The sequence below is a fragment of the Hydra vulgaris genome, chromosome 10 (assembly GCF_038396675.1).
Source record: "Hydra vulgaris chromosome 10, alternate assembly HydraT2T_AEP".
In the NCBI taxonomy this organism is placed as follows: Eukaryota; Metazoa; Cnidaria; class Hydrozoa; order Anthoathecata; family Hydridae; genus Hydra; species Hydra vulgaris.
Genome location: NC_088929.1, coordinates 41,353,743 through 41,379,010, shown reverse-complemented (window position 1 = coordinate 41,379,010; position 25,268 = coordinate 41,353,743). Strand labels below are relative to the sequence as shown.

Sequence of the window (25,268 nt, the reverse complement as noted above, 5' to 3'; positions counted from 1 at the left end):
ATTTATCTAGTGTGGGCGATTTTAAATAGAATTTTTTTTTTACCTTTTTAATTAGAGTTTGATAAAGAAAAAAGATTTATTGCAATTTAAAAACAAGCTTGAAATTTTTTGGTGAGCGCTTAAAAAGTGCCAGCCGTAGTATTGGCGGGCATGTAGGTAAACGCAAAACTGCAAGAGCACGAAAGTGTTTGTCAAACGGAGAAGGCTGAAGTTGGCTTTTCGTAAAACCACTTTACAATACCAGTCTTCTACCAAAACCTATCAAATCAGCTAGACTTAGTTCTATTGTAGTGAGCCATAGGTGGCCCATATATATATATATATATACATAGATATATTTAATATAACAATATTTTTTATAATATAAAATCTAATTTTAGTTTTAAATTTATAGATCTTATAGATTTGTTTTAACATTAAATTTTAGTTTTACAATGAATAATCTGTAATGTCTGTATCACTCTCTAACATTGCTACTGCTTCAGTTAATACATCAAAAGCTAGAAATTGGGATCATTTATCAGATGCGCGACGCAAACCACCAAAATCAGCATGTGTTTATCGTGTTGGTCCTGCACCAAGAGAAGAAGTTCTCAAAGATGGTGAGGGTAATGCTGACATTGGTACTTTAGATGAAGACATGGATAATCAAAATCTATTAGAATCTGGTCTAAATAAAGTAGCAGCAGCAAGCAAGGCTCTAATTATTTACTTTTCTAAAATGGCTAAAAAAGGAAGTAAAGATACAGTTGATTTTCGTTTCTTGGAGTCTCTGATTTTAGGAGGTGCAAATGTAAATGTTGCAGATAAACATGGTCAAACTGTGATGCATGAAGTGGCAAGAAATTGGAATGTAGATGTTGCTAAGTTTTTTATAGATTTTGGCGCAAATGTTAATCAGACAGACAAATGGGGTAGATCACCACTTCATTTAGCTTCTGCTGTCGACCACTTTGAAATGGTTAAATATCTAATTAATAATTCAGGTATTGTTGTTTCTCTAAGCTATCGTAAAGTCTTTGTATGTCAAGTTTAGTTTATGTAAAATTGTGTTTCAAACTTAGCTGATATACACAAAAAAACACACGGGGAACAACAGACGGCTATACATTATGCAGCAAAGTACAATGCAGTTGGATCTCTCAAGATTCTGATAGAAAACCGTGCAAACTTATGCGATAAAGATTATAAAAATAGGACACCTCTTTATATTGCTGCAGAAACAGGTAACTTTTAAAAGTTTATGCTTTTAAATAAATTTGTTTTATAAAATTTTTATAAAAATTTTGAATGTAAAATTTTTTCAGGTTTTAGGTTAATAAATTAATATTATCAAATAAGTTTTGTTTTTAAATTTTAAATTAAATTATTGTGTAATATTTTAATTAAATGTATTTATTTGTATTAAATATTGTACATTTTTTGAATTTTTTTAAACAATTTTGTGACTGTAGCTCAAGAAGACTCTACAAGATATTTAGTAGACCTCGGAGCTCCAGTAGGAGTATTTGATGACACCGGAATGTCAGCTATATGTGTTATTGTAGAGAAAATGCCACATGTTGCATTGGATGCTTTAAATCAATTTGTAATTAATGATTCTGCATACAGAAAGAATCATTTTTATTTGAATTATCTAGAAAGTAATCCTACTACCTGGTTATTAGCAAATGAACAGGTTGATCAATATGGAATTCCAATTGTTTCTGGCGATAAAAATGGGAAAAAGAAAAGAAAAAATTGTCCCATTAATGCTCTAAAAGTAAATATTAACTTTTTTTTCTTTTATTTATTTTTCATTCTTCCTCTAAACCCATTTACCCACTAATTTTAACGGGTAAAATAGATATAATATTTGTTCAATATGAGTTCACAATTTATTTTTTGTAATTTTTTTTTTTTCAAGTTAGACAAGTTTTATTTAAAAAATAATTTTTTTTTTATCAAATTCGTTTATAACAATCATTAAAACTCATTAATAACAAGCATAGCAAGAAGATTCATTCAAAAGCTAACAAAACTAACTTTTTGAATGTCTTTTGTTCTCGTGTTATTTTACTTTACTAAATTTTACTTAATATTAATTTAATATTAATAAAATTTTTTAGGGCGAATGTTATCAAGTTTTAAAATCTAATATTAATTTATTTTATTAAGTTAAACTGGTTATTTGCATGTTTACAGCTATTTTAATGTTATTTAAGATCAAGTTAAATTAAATAATGATAAACACATTTGGTAAAGAAACATATTTAAAAAACATATTAATTAAGAAATAAATTAACCTTTTTTTAAATTTAAAACAAGTTAAGTATTTTTATTAAAGCAATTAAAAATAAGAAACACTACAGTATTACACAAAGAAAACTCTAAACAAGTCATATTATGCCTAATAGAACAGTTTTTAAAAGCAATGCTTTTATAACCAACTAATCATTAACACTTTTGTAACAGGATGCAAAAAATCAAAATCAAAGTTTTGCCAACCTTGCATTGACTAATAACGGCACTTGTCTTAACTCCAAAAATACAATTTTTTAGGAGGGTAATAAAGATTTTATTCCATTTACTCTCTCAACATTTTTAATAATTGGATTAGGAAATAAACATTGTTTGTATGTGTTCTGTCTTCTGGCTTTTTTCTGTAAAAATGACCCTCTATTTTCATAGAGGGAAGAAAACTAATTTTAAAAATGTAAATACACATGAAATAGGCTAAAACAATTTCCCACCACTTCTTACAAAATGGCATCAATCATTACATGTAAAGTTAGTTATTGTCTTAATTTATCTTTTTTCCTTTCAATTATGCTATGGGATAATGGGATCCATCTACTTGCTACCATATGCCTATGTCCTCGTAAGAAAAATTTATGATCAATGGTTTCCAATAATGGATATTTCTTCATTAAAATAAAATACAGCATCACCATTATAATGTTGTGGCTTTGTTCTGGACAATAATCTGTACAGGCATTTTATATTTTGTGTCTCTTTGGGCATTTTATACTTTGTGTCAATTAGATGGCCTCTTGTTTTTTGATTAATTTCAAAAAACAGCAAGCTATCTTGTTTCCACCTCTTTCTTCCTGAACCTTGTCCCCTATCATGCAGAGTTATTTGCACATATAGTGTAGTTGAATGTCCAGAATTTTCTCAAATAAAAACTTTGGCTATTTGTCAAGTACAGTTAGAGCGAAAATTTTTTAAGGTCTGCTATTACAGTTATTGGTTCTGGATTTTCAATAGCTAATTTTTATCTTCAGACTTCAAATAATATCTGCTACTCGCCAAGTGAAATTTATTCTGACATTATGTTTCACTTCTTCTGAATGTGATCCTTTCAGTTCAAAAAGAATCACACATATCATATGTGTTGTTGTCTGCAGAACCAAAAGAAATATATTTTTCATTAAAAACCTTACAATAGAGCCACTGCTTTCCTGTTGCCTCTTGTACTTTCTTAGTAGCCTCTCGGTTTGCTGTCCACTCTTCAATGTAAAGATTGTACATCTTCTTAATATTTAAATCGCTGCCAAGATATTTTTTTGATGTACATTCTCTTCTGTAATGGCTTTTGTTGCAGGGAACTTTTTGATATATTTTTTAAAGCTTTTATGTTTTTGATATATTTTTTATGGTTTTATGTTTTGAAGAGTGTTTGCCTCTTTGGTCTGGTTTTGTCAGAAGACTGAGTTATTAAAGCTAATCAAAGATTTAACATAAAACTTACCAATCCAAAGAGTATTTTAAAAAAAGGTTTTAAATACTCTAATTTAAATTCCATTATTCTTCATTTTATAAGGAATTGGTTTATTTTTATGTTTGCTGCCCTCCATTGCTCTTAATTACTTCATTTAATTGCTTCACAGATTTAATTGCTAGGCAGTAAGCAACATACTTATTTTTCTGGTCCCACAATGCTTTACCAATTCAAAACTCATCAAAATTACATTTTTGCATTCTGTGCTGCAATGCGCGCATCATTTGTTACAACAATTTCCACAGTTTTTCCTGTTAAGGAAATGTTTTCCACCACGTCAGTTCACTTTTTAACATTTTTTTCTCCATGCATGTGAGTTCTTCTTCCTATACTTTTATGTAGTCAAAACCGGAATCTTCTAGCTCTGACTCAGAGATGTTGTATCAAAGTTCTAAGGTTTTATTATTTTTATTTCTAACGTTTTATTATTTTATTATTTTTATTTTGCTAAGATTTTATTCTTTTTATTTCTAAGTTTTTATAATTTTGTTTATAAGGTTTTATTCTTTTTACATCTAAGGTTTTATTTTTTTAATTATTAAGGTTTTACTTTTTTAATTTCTAAGGTTTTATTATTTTTATTTCTAAGGTTTTATCATTTTTATTTCTAAGGTTTTATTATTTTTATTTTCAAGGCTTACAAACTAGTAGTAGTACAAAATGAGAAAATTTCAAAAGATTTTATTATGGCACTTTACGAAAAAAAAATTTAACAATGTTTGAACAGTGATACCTACCTTTCATTTTCTTCATTGAGGCCTTACATCTTTTAGTTGACATGTCTTTTAGTTTTATTTACCCAGTTGATAGGCAATCAAGATAGAATCAATTTTATTGGAACTTGATGTCAGAAATATAAGGAAATATAAGGATGTCAGAAATATAAGGATTATCTGTAAAAAAATTAACGGCGAACGAATTGATGTTCCTGTTAAAAATATAAGATAGAATCATTTTTATTGGAACTTGATGTTCGGTGTTAGAAATATAAGAATTATCTTTAAAAAAATTAACAATGAATGAATTTTTTTTATATTATGGTTATTAAGTATTTCTAGTGAAAAAAGCATTTGAACTTTTAAGACATTTATGTAGCATTATAAATACATGCAATCTGGATAAAATTAAATGCTTGCATCATAAAAACAATTACAATAATATTATTTTTATCATAATGAATGTCTATTTTAGATAAACACTTAGGAATCCAATAAACAATATTGCCAAACTTACCCTTTTGTTCTTTGGCATTGACACAATGCCAATTTTGTCATTGTTTTTGTTTTTTTCAAATAATTATTATTTTTAGCAGGCATTTTATAGTAGTTATTTTATATTTTACAATGTAAAATTATGTTTTCAACGTTAAACAAAAGTAAATATTGTCAGTCTTAATCCATTGCTGGAGATCATCAATTATAAATTATTATTTTGTGGAAATATGCACATGGAAGGAGATGCATTGAATTGATAGGAAAAATAATCAACTTAGATAATGACCACAAAACCTAAACAACAAGCAGTTTATGGTTTGTGGTTTACAAGCTTGAGGTTATGATATATTGACAACTATCAATGTGACATGAACAATCAATGTGACATCAAAGTAATAGACAAAACATCTTTAGTAGCAAAGTTTAATTAAATGTTTAAAGCCAAAATAACTAACATATTTTAAGATATTTTGGCTATAATTCCTATAATTCTTAAATTTTTTTTATTTTAAAGTCACACCATATATCCATCAAACAATGAATATTATCAACTTTCATTCCCCATGTTTCATTGTCATAGAACATAACACTCTGGATGCATGTGGTGTAAAATTTCCTTTTGCTTAGTAATACACTTTTTGCTTTTAGACATTTAGGTTAGTCTCTGAACTTGACCCAGACACATTTTATACTTGCCTCTTCTGCTCTGCCAGCTGATCCAACACATTCCTTTTAGGACAATTGTATTATGACATGAATATGAAATTTCAATTGTTGAATGTAAGAGAATAGTCTGAGGATTTAAAACTCGCAACAGGCTAATTATGAATATATATATATATATATATATATATATATATATATATATATATATATATATATATATATATATATATATATGTATATATATATATACACAGTGTCCTCGATAAAAAATGTTTTTTTAAAAAAAGCACAAAAACCTAATCTTTTTTTAATTATTTTTTAATTTTATATAAGTTATGCAAAATAATAACTATTACACTATATCTGTCAATAAAAATATGAAATAAATAAAACTGTTGAACTTAAAACAAAGCTACAGAACAATCATTTTTCCCTTGTTACAAATAAATAAAAATTCTTTCAGCTTTTTTATTAATGTAATCATTTTTTAATATTGATCACATAACTTTTTGCATCAAGCGCTTGACATCTGTTTGGCAAGCTTTAAAGTAGTTTTGTAAACAAGCTAACTTCCAGTGAATTCCAACCATTTAGAAGTGTCATCATTACAGTTCATCTTCATTACTAGGTTTTCTGTCTTTGAGTATAGCATCTAATATAGAGCATGGATTCTCAATCGGATTAAGATCAGGAGGTTGTGCTGGCCACTCAAAGGTAAGTGTTTCTAGTATTATATCTTATTTTTTCTTGCTGTATGCTTTGAGTCATTGTCTTGCTGAAATAAATAGTTTTCATCAGGAAATAGACGTGTTATACTTGATTTTAATTGCAGAACTAAAAAATAATTGAACTTATGATTCTATCATGTTTCACACTCCTTAAGCAGCAAATGCATCTTAAACTATGATTTTTTTGTCATGTTTCACTGTGGCACGAGTGTACTCTGGATTATATGATTAACCTTTTTTTTTCCATATTCTATCCTGATTACCATATTGTAGCACAAAAGGTGACTCATCTGTCTATGGGTCATTGTGGCTGGTGATCTTTAGTTCAGATAAAACCCAATTTTTTTTCAGCCAATCGTTATTGCAATAATTTCTTTATTTATGAACAGTAATGTACTTGATGAGTCATCTACTCTTCATCTTCTAGGATTACTCTTACTTCCGATCTTTCTTGGAAACCATATATCAAATCAATTGCAAAATTAGCATTTGCTAAGGTCAACTAAGGTCAAATTAGCATCTGCAAAATTAGTATCTACTAAGCAAAATGGCATTTCTTTATCATGCTTGATACTTTCTTACTCTGGATTCTATTCTTTATCTCTATAAATCTCAAATCTGTCCTTGTATGGAATACTGTTGCCATATCTGGGGCGGATCTTCCAATGATGCCCTTTCTCTTTTAGACAAGGTGCAAAAATGCATTATAGACATAATCGGTACTGTTCTTGCTGCCAATCTCCAACTATTATCACATTATCATAATCACATTGTCAAATTGTCGTAATGTTGCTTCACTTTCTCTTTTCTACAAATACTATTAATGGGCACTGCTCTAAAGAGCTAGCGTCTCTTGTGCCATCTACTAAAATTCATTCTCATGTTACTCGTCACTCAAGTCTCATCCTTTTACTGTGACTGTTCCTAAGTGTTCTATAAACTCTTATTCATCTAGTTTTTTTCCTTAAACATCAGTTCTTTGGAATTCATTTTCTTCATCTTGCTTTCCTGATTCATATAACTTGCAATCCTTTAAGTCTTCTTTCAATCATTATCTTGCTCTATAAACTTCATCTTTTCTCTTCCAGTAACTTCTAACTCTAATTAGTGGTCTAATGTTGGAAGCAAAAATGTTGAAGAAATAAAAAAATGACATGCTTCGATTGATCTAAAGTCCAGTTTAAGTGGTCTCTGCACCATTTTAGTTTCTTAAAACACAATCTTTTAGTTTATAAAAGGCTTTTTATTTGCCACCCTGAAGTAAACTCTTTACTTACCTTTATTCTTGCAACAATTGTATTGTTACATAAATATTTAAAGTTTAAATTTTGTTTAATCTGATTCACTGATATACTACGGTTCTTCATCACTCACTATAAAATAATCTTCTCTTTCTGTAGTTTTTGGCTTTCTTCAAGACCCCGACTTCCTACTAATTAAATTTTGAGACAAAAATCTGAACACAATTCTTTGAACTGTAGATTTACCACATCCAACATTTGGAAATATTACGCATAAGGCAATCTACATGGTGCATTTGAATTATTCTACCTTTAGCAAAGACCTTTGCTAAAGGTAAGTTGCTAAAGGTAAAGGTTTGAAAATTATTTTTTCCTATATTGTTAGATATTAAATGATATAGTTAAAACTAAGTGCTAAAATACTACTATGAAAACGAGTGTTTCATACCTAATTAAAGGTTGAATATTGGTAGCTGCAGAATCAAAAGAATCCAATTTTATCATTTTGGCCATATATATATTAGGTTGCTGCAAAAATAATCTCGTTTTTCAACCGTTAACTTTGAACAAACATAACTCAGCATAGAATAAACTTTATTAATCGAAATAAGAACCATTACAATCAACACATTTTTGCCAACGAGAAACAAGTTTATTTATGCCGGTAGCGTAAAATTCCGAAGTCCTGGAAGTGATGAAGTCATCAAAGGTCGTTTTGACATCGTCTCGGCTTTTGAAGCATTCCTTGTGGAGGAAGTTGTCGAGATGCTTGAAAAAGTGGTAGTCGGTGGGCGAGAGGTCCGGTGAGTATGGTGGATGAGGCAGAGTTTCGTAGCCCAATGCGTTCAACTTCTGCAGGGTCGGTTGTGCGACGTGCAGCCGGGCATTGTCGTGGAGGAGAATTGGTCCCTTCATATTGACCAATCTCGGGCACATACATCGGAGCTTTTGATGCATTTCGTCGATTTGCTGGCAGTACTTCTCTGCCGTAATTGTCTCGCCAGGATTCAGGAAGCTGTGATGGATGAGACCGGCTGCAGACCACCAAACAGTCACCATAACCTTCTTTTGGTGGAGATTCGGCTTCGGGAAGTGCTGTGGGGCCTCATTGCGGTCCAACCACTGCACGGAACGTCGTCGGTTGTCGTAGAGGATCCATTTCTCATCACACGTCACGATCCGGTCGAGAAACGAATCGTTTTTGTTGCGCAGAAGAAGAGCAGACGATACCTCAAAACGACGATTTTTTTGATTTTCGTTCAGTTCGTGTGGCACCCATTTGCTAAGCTTTTTTGACTTTCCTATTTGCTTCAAGTGGCGATCAACTGTTGAGTTATGAACGTTGAGTTCTTCCGCAACCTCTCGTATGGTTTTGCGCGGGTCGGCTTCGATTAAGGCTCTCAATTGATCGTCATCAATCTCAGACAGGCGTCCGCGACCCTCTTCATCTTCAAGGCTCTCCTCACCGCTGCGGAATTTTTTGAACCACCACTGTGCCATACGTTCGTTAGTGGTTTCTGGGCCAAATGCAGTGTTGATATCGCGAGCTGTCTCGGCAGCTTTTCGGCCCATCTTGAACTGGAACAGAAAAATCGTGCGAATTTGTCTCTTGTCCATGATAGATTTGACGTCCTGTAAAAAATGACTAAATTATTATAAAACAAAACCAATACGATAACTAGATCAAGCGAAAAACGCGCTTTTAAATAACATATAGCATCACATCTGCCAATAATAAATTTATTCAAAAATTCATCCAAAAATATAAAATATGAAAAACGAGATTATTTTTGCAGCAACCTAATATATATATATATATATATATATATATATATATATATATATATATATATATATATATATATATTAAGGATAATATGTATATATATTATTCAAAAAAATATAATTGTCAAAACACAAATACATAAGAAGCCAAATTTGGGGCAAATATAATAAAAATGCGATTACAAAAAAAAAATTCCAGTTTTACCTTGTGTTTAGGTATTTTGCTGCTAAACCACAAGTTTACCTTGTGCTAAAGCGACAAAATATCCTGAAAAATGCCCAAATTATTCCTAAATTATTTGGCTTTGAGTGCAAGGTAAATCTCAATATTTTGTAAAAAAAAAATTTCTAATGTGATCATAATGATTTTAAGCATCATAAATTAGTAAAAAAACACTGTATTTTATTTTATTAAACACTGTAACATGTAGTTTTTTTTGCCACATTTAATTGTAGAGTGGTAAAAGATGTTTGTAAAATGTTGTTTATTGTAGAATAACAGTTTTGCACTTTAGTTGGTTTATTTATTATTGGCATTAATCTATATTTATAAAACCCATTGTAAAATTGTTGTATTTTTTATTTTCACCTTATTTTAAACAATCCACATTATAATTACCAATTAATAACAAAGTGATCTTTATTACATACCCAAACCACCTTAATCTTCCTTAATACACACTATCAGGTACACTTACTATTCCCAATCTCTGTCTAAAATCATTGCATCTTTTTTTTATCTTTTAAAGTCACACCATATATCTATCTGTTCATCACCTTCATTGTACTTTCCAAATGATGGACATTATCAACTTTCACTCCCCATTTTCATTGCTATAGAGCATAACACTCTGGATTCATGTGGTGTAAAATTTTCCTTTATTTTAATACACCTTTTGCTGTTAGACAATTAAGATTATTCTCTGGACTTGACATTGTTTTTTGATACAACTATAAAAATTAGATATATTTTTGAATATTTACTCATTACAAATTTTTTTGTGTGTGACCTATTTTCTTTAACTTTTCATAACAGATAATAAATAGTAATAACTTGTTCAAAATAAACAAAACCAGTAAAAAATATAAAATTAAAAATTAAAATATTTTAGCCCCATACATTTATTTATTACCCCTGGTAATCTTATTTGTTTAGCCGTGGCTGGTGTTGTAAAAAATCTATATTTGCCTTTGACCAAATTACTTTCTACTTTGATGGCTTAAGATATTTACTTAGCTCATATTTTACACCAGAAACAAAATAGGTGTTTGCAATCCATGAAACATTATGCAAACTTTTTCACATACACATTTCACACTTTCACATTAATCTGGGTTTGCCTATTTTTTCTTCTTAAATAAAATAAACTTTTCTATTAATTTTAAGCATATTAATACTTTTTGTTGCATAATTATTGCAACACATTGATTTGATCATTGAGCTGATTTTATAAGAAAATTTCTTCTTTAAAAATTATACGGTAAGTTTTAAGTTGCACTGTAATGTAAGTTAAATTTATAAGTATAAAAAAAAACTTTTAATGCAATTTTTTTTATTTTTGTAATAAGTATTGCGTTTGCAATATTTTATCAAATTCAAAATTCACAATCCTTTCTCAAAAGTTTTAATACAACTCAAAATATCGATTTGCAGAAACTTAAAAGTTGAAACATATTAGGTTATTTTATAGCATATGTTAAATAACAATTTCAATTATAAATTTACTGTCAAATTTTGTTGTCATGTTTTTCTGACATATCACAGCCTAATATTGTTTCTGCATTTTAAATTTTGAAAATGCCGTCATATATGATGATGTTAATAATAAACGAAATTTTTTTTTTAATTTTTTAATTTTTTGTGTAACATTTAAATATTTGTTTAAATTACTTATTTCTATTTGTTACTATTTGTTTAATCTAGATGGCAGTGGAGTTAAAAGAGTTTGATGTAATTATGCATCCTGTTATGCAAGAGATGATAAAACAAAAATGGAATCAGTTTGGAAAATTTGGAGCCCTCCTTACAGCATTTATACATATCACATATATTATGATCTGGACATGGTTAGGAATATTTCTTCCACGTGGTAAAGAAGGCTACTACAAAAATGGGGTTTACTGGAAGATACCCATCGAATTAATAGCTGTTTTAATGACTTTTTTTTTTATAATTAAAGTGAGACTATTTTACTATATTATTAATTTAATTAATAGTTAAGTTATAATGATAATGATTTTCCAAAAACAAAGAGTGAGGGAAATATATTTTGTACAGATCTGGTTAAAATTAAAATTAGTTTTTTAATGAAATTGATTAAGTTTAAATATTAAATAGATTCAATAGATTTAGAGAGATAACCCACAATTTAATTAAGTTTTATATCGAAGTTATTTATAATTTCATTACGGTTGACAACTTAATTTATTTTTTTTACATTAAACTTAATCAAATTTATTAGAAAACTGATTTTAATAATTGATAAAAAAAACTAAAACATTGTTTAATTAACTATATTTTTTTTGACATAGTTATTTTAAAAAATTAATTGAAAAGTTAAAAGCTAAATGTTAAAAAGTTAAATTTTCCAAAATAATCTAGAGTTATGAACCCAGTTCTTTTTATGGTTCTGGCTTTACCAAAAGTTACAAAAGAATACACAAACTGGCCTAGATTTACACAATCTATAAAAATAAAACATAAAATGAAATATAAAATGCATAACTGAGATAATTGAAATTGCTGTTATCATGTTGTGAAAGTTTCTTTAAAACCTTAAATTCTATTCAATTACATTTTTTTTTAAACTACATTGACAAAATAGTTGTATATATTATATTTTATATATTTTTTTACTTTGTAGCAAATCATGGAAAGCAAAACAAGTTTGAAGACAAATGAGCAGTTCCGTAGATGGAAGATACAACAGCTTACTCGTGATTTGGAATTTTGTCATCCAAGATGGCCACAGGAAAAAGTTTTTATTGAAAGTGAAATGAAAGCAGTTCGTTCTAAAAAAAAAAACTTTTTATCTGATCCATGGAATGTGTTTGATTTGTTAACTTATATCTCAGTGTTGATTGTTATTCTAACGCGAATACTTTATGTTGTAAAAAACAATGAACTTACTGCAAAGATTCATTTGCGTGCATATGCATTTGCTTTGATTGCTATGTGGTTGCATTTTATGAAGTCCTGTCGACCATTTACTACATTGGGCCCATTTATTACAATGCTTGGTCATGTGTTAGCTGACACAGTTACTTTTGCTTTTCTCTTTTTTGAGTTTTTTATTCCCTACTCAATTGGGTTTTGGATTCTTTTTGGAGGATATGTTAATGCAAAAAAAATGAATGATGCCAATGCTAATTCAATTGACTGGGAACTCTTTAATAATATGATATTTTCAGTTTGGCAAGTAACTTTAAATACTGGAGATTTTTTTGAAGGTCTTGTAGCTGTTGATCGTCTTATGGCACAGGTGATTTAAATTTATTTATTTTTTATTTATTTAATATTGTTTATCAAAATTTTTGCCTGAGCTTATTATTTCAACAAAAATTACTGCTTAAAAATTATATTTTTTTAGATGTCAGCAAACTTTCAACGAAATTTTGTAAAACTGAGTTTTGAAAGTTGATGATTCTTATTTCTCTATTTTATTTGTATTGTTTTCTCTATTAAATTCTATTCAACATTTAATTTAGCTTGATACTGTTTTTAAAAGTTTTTTTTAACTTATGCATAAATTACTATAACTTAAGTATAAATTAACAAAAGCAGAAAAAAGAGTTGTGTTGTTAAATTGTGCATTTAAATCCGTTTTATAAATTTTTGGTTTTCATTGTTAAAAAAATCAAATTAAAATTTAATTGAAATTTGAAACAAACAAATGTATAAAAACGAAAAAAGAAAAATCATTTAAAACGCAGATTAAGATTATCCCAATAATTTTTATAATTGCTATTGAGATCATTTTCAAGTTTTTTATTACAATAATAATTTTAGATCTCTCTTGATCTGTATATCTTTGTGTATGATGTGTATTTGTAAGTACTCTTATGGATACACATCAAACTTTTATCAAGTTTTTTTTTATTACCTAACAGTTGTAGGTCTTTTATTACCTAACAGTTTTTTAGGTATTCAAAATAAAAATAAAACAAGATTGTTGTACAAGTTTTTTGCTTTTTTTTTGATTTGAATTCACCTCCCCAAGACCACTACAGTCGAGTAGGCTACTTTAGTTGTGGTAACAACCCTCTCTCAACTCTGTAACTCCGAAACAGGAATCTTCACGAACAAGCCCACTGCACAGAGAAAAAGGTTGAGCGTAGTACTATCAGGGTAGTGGTGGGGATGGAACTCGGAACTTCTCACTTATGAAGCAAATGCTCTACCACTAACCGCTACTGCAAGTTATAAAAGTTTTTTTTTCTTTATGTTAATTCATCTCCCCAAGTCCGAGAAGGCTACTTTATTCAAGGAGGCTAATTTAGTTGTGGTTACAATCCTCTCTCAACTCTACAACTCCAAAACATGAACCTTGATGAACAAAACGACTGTGTTGAGAAACAAGTTGAGCGTGGTACTACCAGGGACATAGTGGGGATTGAACTCAGAACTTCTCGCTTATGTGACAAGCACTCTACCACTGCAGTACAACCACACAGTTACAATTTGTTACACAAGGTAGGGCAAATTATATTTGCACAAAATGAAATCAATTGAAGGTTTTCCTACTTATTTAATATTGTTGTAGTTTTTATTGGAAATTTTCTGATATGTTTTTCTTACTTAATATTTTCTGATATATTTTTATTTCTATAATTAGCACTCAAAGTTTTACACCAGAATCTTTTAAAACAGGATCTGAAAAAATGCTAATACAAAGAAATACAAAGCACTCTTTCTTAGAATAGTTAATCATCTTTGCTAAGACTGACTTTCATAAAGCCTCTTCCATCCTAAATACCTACCTAGTACCTAGTTTCCTGATGAAGCTGTTAGCATTATTTTTGGCAACAAGAACTTTATCACAAATATTTTAAAGTCTTTTGATATACCATGAGTTTATGTGCCTAAAATGCTTTGATTGTTTTAACAAATATTAACCATGTGGTAAAAAGATTTCAAAGTTTTCTTCCTAATTGGTCAAAGGAGTGATTTGGTTCATTATTGAAGCAAATTTTTTCATAAACAAGTTTGACATCCTGTTTTATATTTTATGTTGACCCTGCCCTTGATCTTTTAACTAAACGTTAAAAGAACAAGGTTCTTTGAAATAATCAAATGCAAAAGTTAGCAAACTTTTGTATTTGAATATTAGGAAACGAAATTCTAGTTTTATTCTTTTAAATGTTGTGCTTTATCAACTCTTAATCTAAAAGTAGACTTGCTAAAACTGGAAATAAACCACCTGCTTGGTATTGGTATTGGTTCAGACAAACTGTTCCACAATGTGATGCTCTTTTGTTTGCTATAAAAGATGTGTTTTTCAGTAAGGTTTTTATCCAGTTATGTAATAAGTCCTTACCAATTATTAAAAAGCACTAAAAACGCCTTTGTTTGCTTTCAATTGGTTCACTATTTTGTGGGTGAAGAGCAATGTGCTTAGATTTCTCCACTGAGCGAATCAAACAGTCACCAGCTGTCTATCTGACTGGGCAACAGTCATTAACTTTCTATCTGACTTGTTTAATTTCTCATTCCAGTTTTTTTTTCAATGTTGAACCCCACCGACAAAACCCAGTTTGGATTCTCAGATCATTAATGTCATATTTTGAGGATGTTCTGAACTTTTCTTTTCAAATTTCTGGTAACAACTTGAGTTGTTTTGTTGAAAAAATCCATTGTGATTCTACATTCCTCCTAAGTTTTTAATTGGTTTGGCATTTTTATGTTTTATTTTTTTATGCTTTTTGTTATGCGATTATTTCAAAATTGTGAGTATATGAAATTGTTGTCAAAGAATCCGAAATTGAGTTTCAATAATGTTTTGATAACTCCGTCAGAGTCAAGAAAAAGTTAGAGTTTCAATAATGTTTTGATATAAAATAAAAAACTAAACTATCAAGTTGATAATTAAACATTGTTCTTGTATTTATTTTTTTAATATTATATATTTCAACTTATGATTCATTATAAATTTTTTTTAAAATTTATATGTTTTTTTTTCTTAATACTTAAATATTTTTTTATCACAATTCTTTCACAAACAGGTTTTATCTAACATATAGCTTGAATTTTGTGGACAGCTAGTTGAAATTTCAAAATTGTTTCAGATTTCACACCATTTGTTTCATATTTTTTCAACTGATCAGTAAAGGTCTTAATTTTTTTGGCTTCTTAGCTGTTTATTGATTCTGATTTAGAACTTCTTGAATTTGAAAAAAGGATGTTGATTGCGATGGTTCTCCTTGTTTGCCTTTAGCGCGGTCATATTTTTTTTTGTTGCAAATATTTGGTCAAATAATTTGCAGCAGAAACTTGAATATCTTTTTTTGAAGCATGAAAAAATGTGTGGTTTTTATTTTTTAAAAAATCAGATATCAACATAATGTTTTTACGATTTTTGTATCAGAGATTAATGCCTCTGCAAATTTAATACTGATGTCAGTTTCTACAATCTTCAATTTGCTAAATAACGTTTCCATAACAATGTCACACTCCAAAATTATTGTATTTTGTTTTTTCAAGGAAACTGCAGCAACGACTTACAATAAATCAGACTGCAATTTGAACAAATCCATGTCAATGTCATTTAATATGTTTAGGCAGTTTAGCTCCTTAAGTATTTTTTTTTACCACTTTCAAGGCTGTAAAAAAAAAGCATCCAAAAAACTTTATATTATCTCAAAAACACTGTTCCATCTAGTGATGTTGTCGAGCAGCAGTCCTTTGTTATGCAAAGATCTGTAAATATGGTGTATATTTCTTTTAGAACATCATATCGAAACAATGAATATTCCAAAAACTTAACTAGTATTCGAAGTTTCTTTAGACTTTTTTTGATATTTTTTTCATATTCAATCTTTTCCTCCAAATAATTAATAAACAATTCTCCTTCAGTCTCTCCATCAGTTTCCATTTCTGCTTCAATATCCAATTTAGTTTATTTGCAGTCCACAAATTTATGACAATCTTTTTTAACGTATATTAATTATTAAAATTAGCTGTGATGTCACATTAGGTTGTCATTGAAAAAAAAATTTCTAACCAGAACACTTTTATTTTTAAAACAACAACTTAGAATTATTGTAAAAGCAACGTAGAAAAAAAGAATATTTTACCAGTAAAAAGATGATTTTTTCCAAAAACTTTGTCAGAATTTCATCGAAGTTTATTGATTTCTCTTGAACTCCAAAACTTCGAAAACTTAAGGAATATCCAATGAGATGAAGTTCTGAATAGATCCATTGATTGCTGTTTACTGGACTTTTTAGTATATTTTTTTTGCATTTACTGATAACTTAGTAAAATGTCAACTTTAAAATTAAGTATTTAATTTTGTATTTAAAAGTTTAAAATGATGTTTCCTTCTTTGAAACAGCATTGAATTATATATGATAATTATATAAAACTATTATATATGACTTGAATGTTGACATCATGTATGAGGGTATATGTATCAAAGATGTAAAACAGTAATTAATGAGTTCTTTCAAAAGAATTTTTATTTAATTGAAATATTTGTTTATTCACAAACTTTCCTATCAAATTTAATATATTCTTCATTTTTGATATCCTATTAACTTCTTCTTTATAGTTTTTTTTATGAGCAGCTATGTCATCAATGATTTAATAGTTAAAAAAAAAGTTTAAACAAGACTTTAGGAAGATATTGCAAACTTTTTAATGTACATTGAAAACGCTGTTACCAAAATTATTTTTGACAATGTGTTTCAACTCTTTATCTTAAAATAATAAACAAACTCATCTGAGATGAAACTCAATATTATATTACTTATTCATATACATGCCATGTAACTATTATAAATTAAAGCATAGTCATATGTTACCAATCAGGAATTATTTTAAAAGCATAAATTAAAGCATAGTCATATGTTACCAATCATATTTAAGAATTAAAGCATAGTCATATGTTACCAATCATATTTAAGAATTAAAGCATAGTCATATGTTACCAATCATATTTAAGAATTAAGTCATATGTTACCAATCATATTTAAGAATTAAAGCATAGTCATATGTTACCAATCATATTTAAGAATTAAAGCATAGTCATATGTTACCAATCATATTGAAGAATTAAGGCATAGTCATATGTTACCAATCATATTTAAGAATTAAAGCATAGTCATATGTTACTAATCATATTTAAGAATTAAACCATAGTCATATGTTACCAATCATATTTAAGAATTAAAGCATAGTCATATGTTACCAATCATATTTAAGAATTAAAGCATAGTCATATGTTACCAATCATATTTAAGAATTAAAGCATAGTCATATGTTACCAATCATATTTAAGAATTAAAGCATAGTCATATGTTACCAATCATATTTAAGAATTATTTTAAAAGAGAAAAATTAGAGCTGTAACATAATGGTTTAAGAAAAATTTATTATTGCTTTTTCTTCCTTGGCTAGTAAAACCTAATTTTGAAAATTACCAAGGTAATATGGGGATGGATCTTTCATTTTTCGAATTAGTTTTTTTATACCACAATATCTAGCCTGATTTCATTTTTTACAACTGCGCAGTCATAAATTTTAACTTTTTTATTTCACATGAATTACTTCATGTTGATAAATTGATATATATTTGTATATAGGAACAACATGAATAGAATCACTGTTAAAATTATATTTGTTTTGTGTTTAATAGTTTTTAGATTATTATTGGAAACTTTTAGAGTGCATACTTTTTTTTTTTTTAATAATTTTGTTTATCCTGGAATTAATTCATTAGTAAATTGCTAAATTTGATAAGCAATAAATTATAATCTCTTGTAACACTTCCATGACGAAATCATCTTGTAATGGTGAAATAAAAATACATAAAAAATGTATTTTTATTTCACCATCATCTAATGCTTTTATCAATCCTAAGCCAGTTTTATCATTATCATTTTGAGATACATCTATCGATTCTCAAGTTGACACTAACTAAAAGCAACTGAAACTTTTTATCTGCAAGCACTATTACTTTTTTACATCACTACACTTAATAGAATTGATGAACACAGTTTGTATTCTAGTTTGTATTCTAGTTTTGTAAAACTTGCATTGATTTGCGTTGACCCCAATTACCCACTCCTTATTGAAAATTTTTCATTTTTTACATGTCAATCCAAAAGGCAGTGTTGCTTTTATTTCATAAATAACCTTACAGTATATCAGATATAGAATCTCAGCTAACAAAAACCAACAACTCAAAAAAGGGGATTCATCTCTCGATTTAGCCTACATAAATGTTTGTCAAAAATTTCCTTCAAAGTTTTTAAGTGAAGGAATTTTAAAAGTATCATTTAAATATATTAAAATAAAATAAATGCCAAAACGACAGGTTTGTTTTTTAAAAATTTATATTTTTTTTTATTGATAAAGCTCTGTTAAGTCAAACAGTGTGCTTTGGCAGTGTTTTCAAAATCTTTTCTAACAATGACTTTGAATTTCTTCATTCAGTAAACTCTAATTTGCTCAGTTTTTTCACTAACTTTTAGAAGGGGTATTTTAGATTTAATATTTGTTAACAACCTATAGTCTTGTTGATTTTACCTTTTCTTGGTCACACTTCTTAAAGTAAACTTTATTCAACAGTTTTTGGGACCTTATATTTGAACCCAAGTTCCAAGTGTAAATTCTTAATTAAATACTTAAAAGAATGATATAAAAAAATAATGATATAAATTATTAAAGTAATGATATGAATAATATAAAAACAATTACAAGGCTGTAGAGTTATTTCATATTATGTGAGTCAAATTTTTAAAAATTATTTCGACTAATAACCCTAGGAAATTTTCATCTACTATATTTTCTTGAAATTTACACTTGTAGTTGGATATTTTAAAATCTAAAGGGTCTATTTTTAGTCATAAATTAAAAGCTAATTACCTTGTTTAAAAATAAAATATATTAATTCACTTCAACTTTTAAGAAAGTAATTTTTTTTTTGCCAATTTGGACTTCAAAATTAAGAAAAATGAAAACACCTTGGAGATGAATTTTATTTTAATAATAAAATTTTATTTTAATAGTAAAAAAAGCTTTTTTAATGGATATCTAACTTTTGTAAAATAGTTTTCACACTTCCTCCTGTATTCAACCTTTCACTTCCTCCTGTATTCAACCTTTTTTAACTTTATTAATTAAAGCTAAAAAAAACTATTTTATTTATTTTTTATTCAAATTTGATTTAAAATTATAGAACTTAGATATCAATAAAAAAAACTTAAAAACTCAAAATGTTAAAATTAGATTCATTTTTGGACGAAAAAGTCAACCAGTGGACAGTAAATTCAGACTTTTTCAGGCATGTTTTTAGGTAAGGTATTATTAAGGTAATCTTCTATATAAGAAGTAGAAATACAGCAAAAATAGTTTTGAAATGTCTTGTAGTTCGTGAAAGTTTCTATCAAAATATGATTTTAGTACTCTAAAAACTGTTATTTAGAATTTTAATATTTCTAAAACACTTTTAAGGAAAAATTTGTATTTGAAGTGATTGAATTCAAAAATTAAGTTTAAATCTTCTCATTTTTGCATAGTATAGAATAGTGATGTGGCGCCATTTCTGTAAATCTTTCAGAATTGCATTTTCTGTCAAGCTTAGTATTTTTTATGTCAGTTGTATTAGTTTCTGAAATATTGATGAGCTTAAAATTTGTTACATTTTCAATTACGCCATTTAAACTTTTCATTGACCTGACATATCAGGGCTGACAACACAGGTTTTAAAGTCGAGGGGCACGATCGTAAATTTCTAAATAAATTCCTCTATATCTAGAAATTAAGAAAAAAAAAGGTCCTTTAGAAAAAAAAGTGGGGGGGGGGGAGAGCTGTGTCCCTCCTGGTGTCGTTGGCTCTGCATATTTAGTTATTGTGTAAGCTGGTTCTTGCTACAAGCCTCTTTATCGTCCTACCAATGTCATCATATATACTTTTTCTATTACTTGTTGCAAAGATTTTGCATGAATTCTATAGTAAAAATAATAATAACACCTGGTTTAGTAAAAGTTATATTATCTCCAAGCAACCAATCTTATTTCTGATTCAATTAAGCTTTGAATGACTCTTTAACCAGCCATTTGGGTAGGCAAAGTTTTGTAAGCAATCAAATTTAGCAAAACAATTTTTTTGTTGCTGATTGAAGAGCGCTTTACTAAAAGGCGCTAAGCCACATTTTTATTATTTTGAGAAAAACAAAGAAAACTAATTATCTGGCAAATAATTTTTTGAATATCTAAAATTTTGTAATTGTTGTAAGTAAATAATTGTAATCAAAGTTTTTTAAAAAAGGATTTTTTTATTCTAGCTATTTTTTATAACTAACATATAAATATAAAATTGTATAAATAAAAAATTGTTCATGTATTTTTATCCAATTTAGCATAGTTTTCATATTTCATGTGTAATTCACACTTCTTCAATTTATGAAAGCTGAAGAGTGCTGTTTAGCTCTTCAAGTCCTCAAAACTAGCAAATCAGTGTTTCTCGGTTACATAAAAAGAATTCCATGTAACCCTGTTACAGTTGATTAGAGTAGATTAGTTTCCTGATTAAGTTTTAATCTAAATGTACCAACCTAATGTACCAACCAGTACTAATGTGGAATAATAAAACTTTATAAGATTTCAAGTTTTTTGAAAAGTTTTACTTTTTTGGAATTGTTGCTTAACTTGTTTGTACTTTTATTTAGATCTATTATAAGTTTTGGTTACTTTTACCATTTTGTAGATCTTGCTGTAGTTATCTCCTTAATCATAGTCGATTGTGAGTTAATTTTAATATTAAGTATTCATTCATATTTAGATTATAATATATAAATAGATAATGTTGAATAGAACTTTGTGAAATAAATAATATTCTGCAATCTATTTATATGTAATAATATATTGCATATAAATAGATGGTAAAAGTCAGGCCAAAATTTTTCAAAGTATTTATCATAAGAATATTTTGAAATATATAGAAAATACACTGCAAGTTATACTTCATAAAACAATATACAAGTTTCCTATTTTTTTTTTAGGCGTTTTTTTTTCCCTGTTAGTACTACGCTTAACTTGTTTCACGGTTCGTGTTTCGGAGTTATAGAGTTGAGAGAGGGTTAAAACCATATTATAGTACCCTTCTCAACTTCAGTGGCCTTCTCGGCCTTGGGGAGGTGAATTAACATTAAAAAAAAAAAAATTTACCATTATAGTTTCTATTTTTAATTATTTCAGTTTGCTTGAGAGGAGAAATTTTCGAATTTTAGGAAAATTTATTTTAGGTTTTTAGATTTTACTTTACTTATAGTTTTAATTTGTATTTATTTTATTATTATTATGATTATTACTATTGTATTTAAAAATTAAAAAATTTTTTTTCATGAAGAGGAGTCTGAACTGTGTAATCTCTTCCTTATATTTAACTTTGTATAAATTAGTTTGTGAGGTTTATAGTTTTGAATTTTTTTTTTTTTTAAGATATTTGTCGGCACATTTTTTATGCTGTCAACAGTTTTATGTCTAAATCTATATATTGCACTGCTATCAGAAACATTCAACAGAGTTTATCAAAATGCTAAAGCCAACGCTTCTCTTCTTCAGGCTAATACTGTTTTGCAGATAGAAGCTTTTTTATCTAAAAAGCGTGCCAAAAAAGCTAACGATTATATCCATGAAGAATGTGCACCATTGGTGAGTTATTTTTTTAAGAATTTTTTTACATGAAATATTATACATATATATATATATATATATATATATATATATATATATATATATATATATATATATATATATATATATATATATATATATATATATATATATATATATATATATATATATATATATATATATATATATATATATATATATATATATATATATATATATATATATATAGGCTACTTTAATACGACCCTTTCTTAACTCTATAACTCCGAAACACGAACCTTAACGAACAAGACGACCCCAATAAAATAGAACGATCATTTTCAATGAAATAAGCTGATAAAATAAAATATTCTCTGGGGAATAATGATTTAAAATAACTTAGTGTAATGAATTAAATAAATTTATCAATTTGATGCAAAACTTGATGAAAATTTTTTCAGGTTATTTCGGAACCAGAAGATAAAGCTGGTATTACGGAAAGCGAGTACTGGCAAAAAGTGGTGCGATCGGTTTGTTTACGTTTGGATTTCCTAAACGATTTTTTAAAGGAATATTTTAATATCAATAACAAAATTAGCATAGTATCACGGAGTCAGGCTGATCTTGATAAAGATTATTTAAAGGAGTTAGAATACTATAAATTGTTTGAGGCTCTTAAGCAACGCGATAAAGAGTTATTTGAAATCAAATGTATAGTGTATGAATTGAAATGCAGCGTTTTTTCTATTATTGGAGAACCACTTCCAGATCCTCCAAAATATATTCCTCTTCCAAATGTTAACATTAGGCCACCTGTTCGTAAAATATTACCAATTCCCTCAGCTCAATCGAAACTTGACTCTCGAATAAAAAACAATGCTGTGTACAGATCAATTATGGATAAAAAGTGTTCAAATGGGTTAGAAGAATTGGATTACGATGAAGAGGCTTTGTCAAGAAGCTGGGAAAATGTTATTGTCAATGAAAAAAGTAGTGATTAATCCGGTTTATCATAATTATATTACATAAACTATCATTTTGTATGTTTTTTTTTACGGTATTTAAAGAAGTATTACGGTTTTTATATGTATTAGCATGAATATTCTCGTCTCTATTGGCTTTTAAACCACCACAAGAATAACATTTCAATCAATCGTCAAGTTTTAAGATGCTATCCCAAAATTATCAGTTTTCTATACATAAAAAAGAATCTAGCAAGTTGATACTTTGTCCAACCAACACCCGAAAAATGATGAGTACATTTGATAAGTACTTTCTGCGTCGATGTAAGCACATAAAATTGCTACTACACCAACAAAATGACGGATCCAAGTTTTTTGAGGAAAGAGGGAATGTTGATACTAAAATTCAGAGTACTTCATGAGCACTGAAGTACGCTGAAGTACTGTGGGGTTTGATTCGATTCAATTTCGGCCACAAACACCCTCCTTAAGTAATAATAATTTTTATTAATAAAGACTTATTTTTTATTTGGTACAACACAAACTTTTTTTGCTCTGGATAAAAAAACAACTTATCTAATAAATCAAGTTCAGAAAGTTTAAAATCTATAATATAAATATCTTACCTTCTTTTGTTATAGCTGCAAATCTTGTAGCTGTATTATTTATTTGTAGCTGCATTATTTATAAAATTTATGAAGGGTAGCTTTGTGGATGACTTGTTTCTTCATCTCGATGTTTTTTATTATAGAAGTAAACAACTGTAAAGTTTCAACCACATAAGTACTGCTATGATGAGAAACCGCTGATGGTAACAGAACAGACATTTTCATAACAAATATTTCCACCTTGAAAACTGAATAAAGATAAAGAAACCAATTTGCTATTTTGTAATATTAGTATATATTTTAAGCTGAGACGTTATTTCTGCGTAATTGTCTAGATAAATATTATGATAAATGATAGGTATATAATGATAAATCGTAGAGAGAATTTGCTAACAAAGGAGCATTTGCATCCACCTAAGTTTAAATTTTTAAAAATTTAAAAAGTAATAAAATTTTTTTAAACGATTCAAAACTTTTACTCATCAAACACCATGTCAACACTTAAAAGACTGGAATCTACTTTGACCTTTTCTTCGATAGATTTACCTGGTTTACAGTATTCGTTTTCAAAGTAATTTGCATTTAAACGGTTTGAACATTTTAAAAATACAACAAGTCAAAACAACCAGGTTTTAGGAAATAAGAAAAAACATTTTTTATACAAAAAATTAATAATTTTCTAAAAAGTACTAAATATACAAGATACTAGCTAAAAATAATAAGAACAACAATCCCTCAGTAGTAGGCCACTGCCAATATTAAAATTTAATAAGATTCACCCTGTAAAATGTTCTTATGCTATAAATAAACTCTAACAAATATAAATTAAAAAAAAAATGATGACTGTTCATGGGTTCGGGTTTAAGTACATATTGAGGGGCGCTGGGAATTTTGATATACAAAAAGTTAATTATTAAAATTCCGAAGTCATAATTTCAAATACCTTAAGCTGAAATTTTTGTTTTAACAGTATTTATGCTTTCATTTTACGCTATTTCTAATGTAATTTTCTAATAAAGGATTCCTTACTAAAATAAATGTTATTTTTAAGAAATTAATCAATAATTATAAATAAATTTTGGGATGGAAAGCAAAAGTTAATAATTTTTATTATTTTATAATAGAATTAACTATGTATATACTTTTTTTATACTTGCTTATACTTTGTACAAATTAGTTTTTTGCTATTCAATATACATATATATAAAAAACATATTTATAGCATATGTATATATATATATGTGTGTGTGTGTGTGTGTGTGTGTGTGTGTGTGTGTGTGTGTGTGTGTGTGTGTGTGTGTGTGTGTACCTAAGAACTCGTAATGAAAACAAGAGATATACTGATTTTCCATCAGAGCTTCCAATAAGGAAACTTTCAACCTACAGACAGATGATTCAATATTCATATCTCATTAGTAAAAACATGTATGAAGTAACAAATATTAGTTCTCCGGAGATAGTTTC

The 25,268-nt window shown here is 27.9% G+C and overlaps 2 protein-coding genes across 3 annotated transcripts in view; one reads left to right on the top strand and one right to left on the bottom strand.

Annotated features, from left to right (window-relative positions):
• The window catches only part of LOC100200451 (transient receptor potential cation channel subfamily A member 1), a 30,915-nt gene extending 7,581 nt beyond the window's left edge, over positions 1–23,334 (top strand). For both annotated transcript variants that reach the window (XM_065808039.1, XM_065808038.1), the window contains exons 2-8: positions 428–986; positions 1,065–1,226; positions 1,455–1,762; positions 11,322–11,576; positions 12,262–12,879; positions 22,061–22,273; positions 22,696–23,334. In XM_065808039.1, the coding sequence (XP_065664111.1) occupies positions 449–986; positions 1,065–1,226; positions 1,455–1,762; positions 11,322–11,576; positions 12,262–12,879; positions 22,061–22,273; positions 22,696–23,235 (2,634 nt within the window). In that variant the 5' untranslated portion in view covers positions 428–448 and the 3' untranslated portion in view covers positions 23,236–23,334. The remainder of the gene's footprint in view (positions 1–427; positions 987–1,064; positions 1,227–1,454; positions 1,763–11,321; positions 11,577–12,261; positions 12,880–22,060; positions 22,274–22,695) is intronic.
• On the bottom strand, positions 8,142–10,121 carry LOC136085698 (histone-lysine N-methyltransferase SETMAR-like). The gene is made up of 2 exons (XM_065807004.1): positions 10,096–10,121; positions 8,142–9,257 (listed from the first exon to the last, which is right to left on the bottom strand). Exons 1-2 carry the CDS (start codon positions 10,119–10,121, stop codon positions 8,210–8,212), a joined length of 1,074 nt encoding a protein of 357 aa, XP_065663076.1. The 3' UTR covers positions 8,142–8,209.
• Positions 23,335–25,268: the final 1,934 nt, after the last annotated feature.

Excerpts from the sequence above, each read along its gene's own strand:
- LOC136085698 (XM_065807004.1), bottom strand. The coding sequence starts at position 10,121 with ATGATTTTAGACAGAGATTGGGAATA. Across the intron at positions 9,258-10,095 it reads TTAGACAGAGATTGGGAATA|TCATTTTTTACAGGACGTCA; the intron begins GTAAGTGTACCT and ends ATAATAATTTAG.